Below are 12,678 nucleotides of genomic sequence, written 5' to 3'. Positions count from 1 at the left end.
TTATGAAACAAGAATCGAAAACAACAAAAAACTGACAAATAGAGATTTGCTAAAACAAATGATGTTAAACTTTCCACAATTCAGCTCACTTCACTTATAAGTTTCATTGTCATATAGCTGATCATCGAGAGCAGGCCGAAAGGGCAAGTGATAGAGTTCCCATCGGTTGCAAATTGTTTTCTTTCTTTTTATTTTTCCTTTTTGTTTTTTGAAGGTTTGGCAAAATAATAATATCATTAGAAAAATTGAGTTTTGGTCTATTTCAAGAAAACTGACATTAATACAATATTTCGGCTGGTAGTTAAGCATTCATGTACCGTATTTATTCGGCTATAAGCCGAGACCCTAGACTTAAGTTTTTGAAACCAGTTAGACTCTGACAAAAAATAAACCCAAATCACTCGGCTATGAGCCGAGACCCAATTTTTCCATCAAACTATAAAAAAATATACGTGCAGCGAGTCAACATATTCGTTAAATCACAACTATGTAATTGAAAAACAAGAAATCACTGATTAAGAATGAATTTATTATTAGAACCGTACACAAGCGCGACAAAACATTCACCTGAGTTCAGAATCCCATCTCAAACAATCACGCATTCTTCTGAAGAATTAAGCAGTTATCGATCATCATGCCAAAAGCTACTGGTTTTCAAACAACTAAACCTTCAAATTGAAAGTTGTTGCCGTGGTAGAGACAGTTCAGAACAACTGCAAAATCGCCAGAGAATACGTGATGATTCCTGATGATTCCGTGAATCTTCAGTTCGTCGCAATTCGCCAGCGAAAAGATCAAGTAGATCAAGCGGGTGAACTTTAAATATCATCAACACGAAACATGTGCTGTTACCAGTATTTGTCGAGTATCCTCAATCCAATCAAACTCTTCTGAAGTGGTTTCTTTTAGCAGAGAAGTCGTGGTATTTTAAGTTTTCGCTTTTGAACAAAAATATTACATGCAGCCGATTTCTGTCAGATCGTGTTACAATGTTTACCAAGCGCGTGGGAACGAGCGCTTCTGATTAAATAACTTATTAAATAAAGTATGTATGTATGTATTGGCCAGTTTCTTGTGTCGCGACAACAAGTCAAATACAATGTAGATCGATTCCTTCTTAACCCTTCTTCTCTCGAAAAGTCACGTTAGCAGTGATTCTGCAAATTAACTAAACTTAAAGAAAGGAATAGAAGGAAAGGAATAAAACAGTCTCAGGCAGAAATAATTATTGTAGAAGAGATTGCTAGCAAATTGTTTAAGACATGCGGGATTTCGAATGCCCTCGTCAGTTCAAAAGACGATCACGTATGACGTACGCCGCAAAACAAATAATATTCCAGAGCGAGCAGATGGAGGACGAGTTCCAGCCTAAATAGCGAAAAGACGAATCAAAACTTCATTCTTAAACCAAATGGCTTTTTAGGAGCCGCCACTAAAATAAAAGGTAATGACCAAGAATAAATACAACGCTTGTTAATTTTCGTTTGTTGATGACCGCTCGGCTTGTAGATGAATGTTTCATTCAAATTGAACTCTTTTCTAGTAACATCTAATTTTTTTTCGGAAATACTCGGCGATAAATCGAACCCTCAATTTTGTTGAGCAATAACCAGTTCTCAGTAAGATTTGGTGAAAATATATAGTCTTGTGTACTTCATATATGCGCATGCGTTCAACACAAAATTCCGTGTGCTTGGGTCTATGCCTGGAAGAATGCATACCACAAGGAGAACATTGTGTTTTCAGAAACAAATATATAGCCTTTGTGTACTTCATATAAAGTAACACAGAAGAAATTTGCATTTTAGCCAACCCCCTACCCGCTTCACAAGATTAATTGATCAAGTCAATTTGATATTAATTAATTAATTCAATTAAAATGTTTACAGGAATCGAGGGAAGGAGTGAAGGAGGGAAGGAGTGAAATCGGCCAACTCACCAAAACTCGGAATTTTCCGAGTTAAAAATGAAGGGCTCTGGAGATATAATTTTTCAATTACCGGTAATTTAATTTTTTTTGATTGGCTTTTTGAAAACAAAGAAATCTTGAATGGAGGTAAAAAAACAAAACCTTGACTCACCCACACAGTAAATAGAAACATCATGACTGCATACATGAAAAAAATCTACATCTAAGATAGCGAAAGTCCCAGAACCCAGGACTGGAAATCCTTTGTCTCCAGAGCCCTTCATTACTTGTGCCAAGGACCCACCGGCCATGGGAAGAGGGAAGATTGAAAAATTCCCTGCGCACTCCACTTGATCCAGATGGGTATGAGTTTGGTCAGGGTAGCCCTTTCAGAAGCTTGCACCACTGCCAAAATAGTGAGGCGAAAAAAGCATTTACACAAGAAAAAAATTCCATTTCAAGATATTTTAATATTTTATTTCAGTTGTGTTATTAAATCATCTTTCTTGATATTTTTTAAAGAATTTTTCAAAGCAGTTTTAAAAAACATTGACAATGCAAATAAAATGGTCATACCATTTCTTTGTGTGGTGTCCCTGAATATTTTAGGCTACCAATGCTACTTTCTTTCTCCTAGTTAAAATGGTAAGTTCCCTAGAGTTCTAATTGTTTCTTCATCTATAAAAATTTACACGTTTTATGCAAACCGAATGGCTGAGAAAAGTACGACACTATGGTTAAAAAACTGTAAAAGCACAGCACTGACTAAAAGGCAGTATTTGATCTAAAAATAACTTACAGTTTTCAACTACAAGACCAAAGATTTGACCACTGCTTGTGTTTCCCAGTTCATTTGAAAACAGACTAATAACTGAATGAAGATGATTAATTCAGTGATTTGGAGAGTTTCATTTCCCAAATACAAACTGCATCCTGCATCCTGTTATGTAAACTAATTAATGTTTTCTCTTAAATTTGGAATACTGATTGTGATATGTGGATAAAAGGATTATATACTGTGCAAACCTGCAGCGAGTGAAAATCCAATACCCTTTGCCAATTTTGTAACTACACAACCAATTATCTTTCTATCACTTGCTTAATTTGTATGACCTGTTTTCTTGATTTTGTCTTGATAGCATCAGGAAGAATTAGATGCTGATTGCTGCTGGAATTAAATAGTGATAAAGAAATCCTCACTTGAATTTGAATATGTAAAATCTCTCTTTGAGTGTTCTACTAATTACAAATTATTATATTGATACTGCACTTAAATAATAACAGTAAACAAGGGTGATATCAAGTTAAACAAAAGGTGAACAATTCCATATCTCCAAGTAATCTAGTGTGTTCTTTTGTTTATAGTTACATAAACAATACTATACCTGCCAACTTTTTCTGGGTCAAAGGCGTGAGATTTTTATCCTGGGAGTGCCAGGATTTCCGAAGACGATACGACAATGTCCGAAGTTTTCCAAAGACGTCCGAAGTATTCCAAAGACATTTCAAACATTTCCCGATTCCAGTGCGTGGACGTATTTTGCTACACACGACCTCGTTTCCAATGCTTTTTTTGTCAAAACTCTGAGATTTCTGGGAAAATATCACCATTGACTAATTTTACATGGAGTTTTCGTTTCTCGCATTGGTTTGAGTTATATTTTTTTGGAAAGTGAGTCGTTTGTGGTTGTAATAACTCACATTTTTCGGCCAGGCGTGAGGAATTGGTTCATAAGCGTGAGTTGGTGTGAGGTCGAAGTATTCAACTCGCAGGCGTGAGACTCGCGCCCAAGGCGTAAGAGTTGGCAGGTATACAATACAGTCATCAAGCTTTTGATAATTTGAGACCTGACTTTGCAAAACATGGTAGCTATGAAATAAACCTAAGGGACTAATGTGTTGTTCCCAAAAATATCCCATGGAAGGTGTTTTTGGTATGCCCCCCCTGGAAGTTTCAGTTTAGCTTCATACTTCCTTTTGCAAATTTTGGCTTATGAAAAGACTTCCCTCCCCCTTGGAATTTCAAATATATTACCTTCCTTGGGTTGGAAATGGCCATTTCTTGGAACTGCACAATACAATATACATTATTTCTTTTAATTGAAGTCCACTACATCATCTACACCCTATACTGTAACTTAAACAACATTAATAGAAAGGTAACTTTTAAGAATCATGTTTCTTTACAGCTGGTGGTACTACACAAACAGGACAGTGTGTGTGGTGCACAACATAATCACTAATACTTCCAAGAATTGTACGTCTAGCTGTGCCAAGTCCACGGGCACCAGTTACAATCAGGTCCACACATTCAGTTTTAGCCTCACTGCATATTACTGTTCCTGCGGGTTTGCCGACTACCAGGATCATTTGATAATGAATCTGTGTGCGTGAGAGATGATAAGAAAGGTGTAATTACAATAAAATCAAATTTCAGGTTTAGTGTCCTAATAATGGGTAGTATACATTCTTGTTCCCAGAGCTGTTTGTCCCTCTTAAGCCGGCTGAGCTTGGGACACGAGGAACAACTTGCTCTGGAGACATACAACTGTAATTTCATTTGCTAGATTTTTAACAAGGAGAATTTAAATTTAGCCAATCAAATCAACTGTAGTAAAATCCCTTACAACAAAGGGATTCTAAAACAGTTGATTTGATTTGCTAAATTTAAATTTCCATTGCTGAAGATCTAGCCAATCAAATCATGTGTCCCCAGGACTACTTGTTTCTCATGCCACAGGCTCAGCTGGCTTAAGGTGGCTCGACCCAGTTTTTTTCTAGCGATACCTATCAACGCAAAAACGACATTTTTAAAACGAATGAGGGCTAAAGCCTCTCATTAAACATAAAAAAAGAACCAATTTTCTTTATATGAAGTCTTGTCTTTATTTTATGCATAAATTAAACCATCTAAAAAGAAATTCCAAGATATTTTAAAATTCCTCTTGTAGATTTGGATGAAACTCCGCAGAGCTGAAGGCAAACACCCAAGGTATACGTAGCGTGGTGGATCTCGAGAGAAAAGGCGGTTACGGGCTATAATTCGATTCAGGGCTAAAACCTGTGTGACGTCATTGTCACGTGATATTTATTCCGATCTCCCAAAAATTTATATCATCTTGTAGTTCAGTCTATGTGTAATCCATGTGATAGAGTGGATATGTCATTGACATTAATCCCTTTAAGTATGAGGGTTTCAAAGTTGATAGGTATCGCTAGAAAAAAACTGGGTCGAGCCACCTTAAGAGGGACAAGCGGCTCTGGAACTGAGAATGGGTAGTACACTGGACTCTGAATTGAGAGGCCTGGGTTCAAACTTGACCGTGGCCATTGTTTGTTCTTTGTTTTGGGACAACACACTCGACTCTCACTGTGCCCTTGACGCACTAGAACCCAGTTCCATCTTCAGTTCAAAGGCACCATAATTTACACTTGCTTTCTTTTGCTTTACCTTTTTTACTCTCACATGTAGAGAGCAGAATGTAAAAAACAAGCTAACAACATTTACATTAGAAGACTGTGATAACCAGGATTTTTATAAAATTGAAAGTCTCTTTAGTTGTGCTAAGTTGTATAAAGCCCCAGCTTAACAATTAAACATTTTCGTCCAACATCATGATGAAAGAGCATGTCTAACCATTTAGCTGTCTCTCTCAAAATTGCATTTAAATGTTTCCTGTGCACGAGATCAAGCATCCCACATTTTGATCACTTGATCGTTTAGCAACCTCTGCAAACAGTCCAATTGGGAAAATGCAACTAATCAGAAACTGAATCTCTGTGAGGCGTTTAGTGGAAATATGCACAATGGGTTATGAGGGCTCACATATTGTTTAATGTTTGATCAAACATTGTTTGTTTGTTTAGCCCCCCCCCCCCCTCTCCCCCGTGTTGTGTTGCGACAAACATATTGTTGGATAAAATACTTTGATAGTTTAGCCAGGCCTTTAAATACATGTACCTCTTTGGAGTTGATCTGCCTGGTTAAACTATTTTTTGGAAGATTCCATTTATTTACAGGTTTTTCACATCCCAAAAATGACCTATCAGTAACAATTGTAAGATAAAAGGTCATTCACATGTACAGGAAACCCCACGACCAATGTAGTTGTGATGCTTTAACCAACTTCAGTTGGTAAAGCATGGAGTAGTTGGGTGGGGGGGGGGGGGGGAAGCAAGCGAAAGAAAAATCTATTTTTTTCGCTCCCCGCCCCCCTCCCCCTTGCTTCTTCCGTTTTGCGCTCGCGTCCAGTTCTCTCGCCGTTCTTTCCCCGCGCTCATTTGATCGAAAAAATACGAAAAAATAGAGGGCTGTGAACAGTCTAATACACAAGTGTTTTTGTACCTGTTTTTCTTTGCATCTCTCCTCATATCCACGCATCATTACTTTGGCCTGCTCTCTTAAATCATTTACCATCTGACTCCACTCCTCATAGTATGCAAACACAACTGCAATGGAAATAATAAAACATGAACCATTTATAAACTCTTGAAGATAAGCTGCACCCTGAATTTAGCAACTACAATTTGGGGAAAAAAGTTATTTTGAAAAAAAAAAACTTAAGTTGAGTCTTAACATAAGATTTATTAAAGATGAAAAAAAAAAATACAAAAAAAAAAAGAAATACATCTTAAAAAGAGAAACATGAGGTCGATGCTCAAAAGGTATTTTACCCATGGCCTTATGTAACAAGATGCTGGGAGGCACAGTTGCCTTATGGTTAGGGTGCTGAACTCCAGATTGAGTGGTCCGCCTTCAGGGCCTGGCCGGGGTCATTCTTAAAAAAAAATGTCCATCACGGTAACTGGGCTGGAGTGTTCATAGTCATGGGAAAATTTTCATCCCGGTTGCCAAGATCTTGGCTTCGATCTTGGTTTCTTCTCGGTAACCGGACTGGCCTGCCTTCTCATATGAACACATCAAATTTTTACAAATGAAATTGAAGTGGGGCAAGATCTCAGTAACTGGGCCAGCCCAGTCAACCAGCCTCATACGAAGAGGCCCTAAAAAAATGGATTAAAAAAAGCTAATTACATTTAATAGTACTTACATGGTCCAGACGAATATGGAAGAGGTGGAATCTCAAAAGCATGTAAAACAACCACTGAATCGCCGGCAGAATGAATGTTGCTCAGGTACCCTGAAATAGAACAAGTCATTTAAAATACACAAGTACAGGTTTTTATCAGCCGTTGTAAAATAATGTGATCGAGGTGGCAGAAAATACATGTATAATGTTGGTAAGATGATTCATGCCAAATTAACCCCTGCCTCGTGAATATGGAGGATGGGTGCCTGGGATACCCGGGAGGGCCTCCACTGAGGTCAGCCGGCCCTCCCCAGATAGAATAAAGCTGCCAAGGCTGGCAATCCCAACAAAACAGCCATGAGCCCCCACACACAGACACCCGTCACACTGATTAAATCAGTGGAAAAATGAATAACTATTAACAAGAAGCAGGGAAGGGTGGGAGGGACGGGAAAAACTTGCAAAACATCCCTGAAAACCCTCCATGGAACGAAGACCTGACACCACGCTGTAATGTCCAAGAGCGCAAAGCACTGCGCCTGACAAGAGCTAGTAACCGCTGATCATTAGGACAGCTGACTACCCACTTGTTGTGGTTAACTTGGTAAAATTGCTTATTTAACTTGGTTAAATCGCATTTCATCATCATCATCCATTCTCGTCACGCCAGTAGGCGCATAAGGCCGTTAAATCGCATTTAACCTCATTAATATTTCAGCATTTGAGCCCTGGCCCTATTTTGAACCCCGATTTGACCCCTGGTGTTCGGTGAAATGAAATTATTTGTGGTGTTGCGATTTTTGTCTGACACTTGTGTCAGAATTAAATTTTAGCTCTAATAACTTCGTTGAACGGTTCTTTCCATTTTTTAAAATGCTTTAGCTTCCAATCCAAAGCCGTAACTTGGATCTTGGTGGTTAAGATGCCCCGTGTGTAAAAAAAAGTTCAGGCAAAGACATTGATTGTCTCCAAGAAATATTATATCATATGTGGATTTTCAAATCATGGGATAAAAAAAATAATTATGTATTGTGGTGACGGTGTTTTGTCAGATTATCTTGCGGCATTGCAGTGTTTGTTTATGTATAAATTTGCCGTATTGGCAGGGGTGTTCAGGCTCCCCCTAGGTCCTCCTCAGTAAATGCAGGGGCCCGACCCTGTGATGGACTGCCATTCCATCCAGGCGGTGGAGTAGGCATATCTGTACTCCTTGTTGCTGTTACAACAATCAAAGATATGCGCCAGTCTGATGGGCTGCTGGGTTTGAATTACCGGTATGCAGACCTGACTTACTTCACTCCCTCTGGGCAATAAATATACATACTGTACCCAATGGCAGGGCCGTACCTAGCGGGGGGCAAGGGGGGCAGTTGCCCCCATCAATTTCTAACGTAGTGATTGATTTTGCTGGGCTTTTTCTTGTAGCTAGATTGGAGTTTGCCCCCGCAGCCGAGTTTAGCGGAGTTTGCCCCCGCACACAAAAAATCCTAGGTACGGCCCTGAATGGTAAGGCAAAAGCACTATAACTAGGGTAACATGACTATAAAGTGAAGATCAACTATTCAATTACACAAGTTTAATTATGAGAAAATCTCTATGAAAAATGTTTCAGGAATATAAATAAGGAATATTAAATACTAAGGTGGAAGCCAGACAAGTCTAATCACCAGGGGAGATTGCCAGGGCTGTACTATAACACCTTGTTACTCATGGAGACATGGTCACCCATACTGGCCAAGCTGCTTGCACGAAAAATAGAACCAGCCACCGCTTCGAAAACTTTGCTATGGATACGAAACACACGAGGAACCATATTTTCGACTGTGTTTGGAATGGAAGACTAAAATAAGGCCTGTTAGGACTTGTTCTTAAGAAGGTTTCATACATATGCAAATAAATCTTTGAATTGTGTTATTTTCTTTTAAGTTGTTCGTTTGTTGCTATTAAAATCCCACTTAGAAAACAAACAATTGCAAATAATGGATGGGCGAGGTCACCCCCTATCGCTTACCGGTCGGCCGGATCAGTACAAGCACTAGTCTACAAATTTCAAATTTAAACCTGTTTCCCAATAGAATCACCCACAGTCAATTTTAACACTGAATTTGTGATCTGCTATATAACGAGTCTTAAAATTTACTGCCTAACCGACTATAAATTGTCCTAAGAAACCTATAAAGCAGTATTCAATAAACAAGAATAAATAAACACGGTGCATGCCAGAGATCACGAATAGGCTTCCAAGCATTACAGCTTCGATAAAATAAGAAAATCTTAATAGCAGGCCTGAATGTAATAATAAACTTACAATCGAATGCTCGATCACCGTGTTCACTGCCGTCAACTGCGACCAGAACTTTCCTACCGCTGGTTTTCTGCTCCGCTTTCTCCGCCATGTTGAATTGTTTCACACCTTGACGTGGCCGATTGTGAACTGGTACCTGTTCGAGCCGAGCCTGCTGTATCGCGCGACCAACGCGCGCGTTCAGTACGAGGACCTCGCGCCCTCCACGCATTCATGCGAACTGATGCAAACGTAAATGTAGCCTGAATTTTAGCCATCCTTTTGAGGGAAGATCACCTCTAGTGTTAGATTTTTTTAAGACGTATGCTAATTTGAGGCAAATTTAAGATTTGCTGGTTTACAGATGTGAATTGTTTATAGCCTGACTGTTTATATTACATAACCAAATTTACCATATTTCTAAGTAGGGCTGCCCCAAACAAAGATGCCTGGCAACTTTTGGGCAGAAGGTCTCTTCTACTATCCATGTTTTTGGCAATTTATCATATTTTGAGCAATTTGTTTTTCTTTGAGCAATTTCTAGACCGAAGATTTCCGAAGATTCCGGCCATTGGAACGTTTCCAAACATTTTCTAACTTTTCCGAAGGTATGATTTCCGAGGAAGTTCCAAAGACGCGCAAAAAACCTCCCCCCATGCGATATTGAATGACTGGTCTCTAATAATTGGAACAATTTTCTTAATATTAATCAACGCTTTGGATTTTTTGGAGCAACTTTCGAGCAACGTTTGAATTTTTGAAGCAATTTTCGAGCAACTTTATTTCGAGCAACTTTTCCGGAAATTTCAAGCATCTTTATGACAGCCTTAGTTCTCAGGCAAGTGGGTAAGTAGGCTCGATTTCTAGCTGTTTTGGGATTCCATCCGGTGTGTCATCTTCCTCCAAACGAAAGCGTAGGTACTTCATATACCGTAAAATTCTGGTTATAAGCCTCTCCGCTTATAAGCCCCCCACTAGGCCTTTCTCGATTATGCTAGCATTTTTTTCGGCATTTTTTGGGAAAACGAGCATTTTTTTCGTTTTTTCTTGAAAAAGAATTGCTAGCAGTTTCTGTCATTTTTCATGACTGTGATCCAGATTTTAGCACTCAGAAGGATAAATAATCCTAAATTTCACAATTTTAATTACTTAATTTGATTGTTTTTTGTCTGTTTCGACTGTTTGTGCGTTGTGTTACTTGTGTACTTGTGTGTGTTTTTTTTAATTTTATTAATTTTTTTTAAATAATTTTATTTATTTTTTTATTTATTATTTTTTTACACAAACAATTATTAAGTATCACCTGTTGTTGATATGAGCATATAATGTAAGAGTTTGTACGTTTTGTTTGAAATAAAACAAAGCATTCTTTGGAATTCAAGTGGCATTTTTTAAAGAAATCAGGCATTATTTTAGCATTTTTTGGCTTTATGCGAGAATTTCTAGTAGCATTAAATGCCAGTTTTACTAGCATAATCGAGAAAGGCCTACCCCCCACGGTTATAGGCCCATCTACCTGGAAACAAAAAAATATATCCGATTATAAGCCCCCCCCCGGAATATAAGCCCCCCTCTGCTGGTTGACAGTACTGAACAGGGCTAAATGTTGCTTTATTGTGCGTTTTATCTTTAAAACGTATTTCGATCAACAACACTCCCGTAGCTCGTTCCGAAACGTTTTTTCTATTCCGCGTATAAGCCCTCCCGGATATAAGCCCCTCCGCTTATAAGCCCACTCAAAACCCCTTGCGAAGTTGTATAAGCCCAGGGCTTATAACCGAAATTTTACGGTATACAAAATGGAAATTGTAATGCATCCTTATAGCGTACTTTAGCAGGGGCGTCGCGTTAACTAAATTTGTGCATGGCCTCCAGCGCAAACACTTTTTGTGCTCGTCACGCGTTTAGAGGCTGATGTGAAGAGGTTATGGAATTTTCAGCTAAAACAGGCAACGTCTGCGTCAAGCCAAATGAACCATACCACCAGATCATATCTCCTTTAAGGTATTTATGTTTGTCCCTGGATGGGATGTTAGCATTGCAGGGTAACCTTTAAGCATTAGTTCGCCGATGCCCCATTTTTACACCTAGGTGTTGATGAGCGCTGAACAGCGTCCATTGTCCAGCGTGTTAGTCATTAGCCACTGCCAGTCATTCGCCATAGCGTTTCTCGTTTCTTAAAAAAAAGTCCACGAAACAATTTCACATGATTTCCCAGTCCCAGCTCCACTGTATCACGCAAGAAATTTGCTAGATTTAGTGTCTGTTTCTTTGAAGTAAGTAGCTTTATACAAAGTTTGGTTTTGAATGCTTCCCAGGAAGAAAAAAGGTCGTGTCTGTTTTCTTAGACGGGAGAAACAGAAAAAGGCGTTCAGCACAGATTGGGTTTTCTTCCGCTTATTTTCGACGGGGCTCGAGCTCGATTTACTCAGATATATACTTTCGCGAAAACGACTCAACTTTGCACTTTTTTTAGTTTTTGCCATTTTTAAAGGAATAATCCATAATCTGGAGCTATTAAGCTTTCAGAAAATGTGTGGTTTGTAGGGTTTTGTATTAAAAAGACAAGCACTATCGATCCGCGCACACTCTGAAGGTTGGCTGTGAGGGCTTTCGATAGACAGCAATATTGAGCTTCCCGTTGTTGATGTCTATTGGAAGCCCACACACACGGATAAATATCTTGATTGCTATTCACATCATGACAGAGCCGAACACAAAGTTAGCACTGCCACAACACTTCTGCACAGAGCTCTGAATCTACCCAATTCTGAAGCTGGAAAATCCTGCGAAATGGGTCGCATTAGTGCAGCGATACTAGCCCCCCAAATCACTGCCGATATAAGAAGGAAATCGTCGACACCACCAATACCTAAACCTGAAGAATGGGCTGACCCAGGCAGAGCTTTGCGGTCCTTCCTTATGTCAAAGGTATTACCGTGCCTCTTACCCGAATTATTTGGAGTCATGACATTCAAGTAGCCAACAATCCAATAAAAACACTGCAACAAGTTTCCTGTTCCCACATTTCGACCGCCTGATGATGTTCAATGCGACGTTATTTTTAAAATTTCCTGTGCATCAAGTCCTTGGAGCTACATTGGCGAAACAAAGAGATGATCAAAGCCCCCTCATTTTTTTTTTTTTGCTCTGGTACCTACCTTATTATAGGAAATAAACGCTTAAGTTAATTAAGGTATTTGAAATTAACGCGAATAGAAAGGAAATTTTCTTCCCAAAAAAGAAAATTACTCGAAAGGGAGGGTAACATTTCAAAATGAAGGAAATTAACGCGACGTATACAAGGAAAAACACTAGTTGAGACAATATAATCCGATCGAGACGGAAACAATGTTTGTGGTATTTGAGCCAAACGTGTGGGTTAAGCGTAGGAATCTGACCGCTTCGAGCAGTTTCAGTGATACCTTGATACCGGTAGAATTTCTACCTTGATG

The 12,678-nt window shown here is 39.0% G+C and overlaps 1 protein-coding gene across 1 annotated transcript; it reads right to left on the bottom strand.

Moving 5' to 3' along the window:
• Positions 1-2,364: 2,364 nt before the first annotated feature.
• On the bottom strand, positions 2,365-9,358 carry LOC144660665 (universal stress protein Slr1101-like). The gene is made up of 4 exons (XM_078521348.1): positions 9,248-9,358; positions 6,961-7,050; positions 6,255-6,358; positions 2,365-4,291 (listed from the first exon to the last, which is right to left on the bottom strand). Exons 1-4 carry the CDS (start codon positions 9,333-9,335, stop codon positions 4,076-4,078), a joined length of 498 nt encoding a protein of 165 aa, XP_078377474.1. The 5' UTR covers positions 9,336-9,358; the 3' UTR covers positions 2,365-4,075.
• Positions 9,359-12,678: the final 3,320 nt, after the last annotated feature.

The sequence above is a fragment of the Oculina patagonica genome, chromosome 7 (genome assembly GCF_052425735.1).
Source record: "Oculina patagonica isolate OP01 chromosome 7, crgOcupat, whole genome shotgun sequence".
Classification (NCBI taxonomy): domain Eukaryota; kingdom Metazoa; phylum Cnidaria; class Anthozoa; order Scleractinia; family Oculinidae; genus Oculina; species Oculina patagonica.
This window is presented reverse-complemented; position numbering and strand designations above follow the sequence as displayed.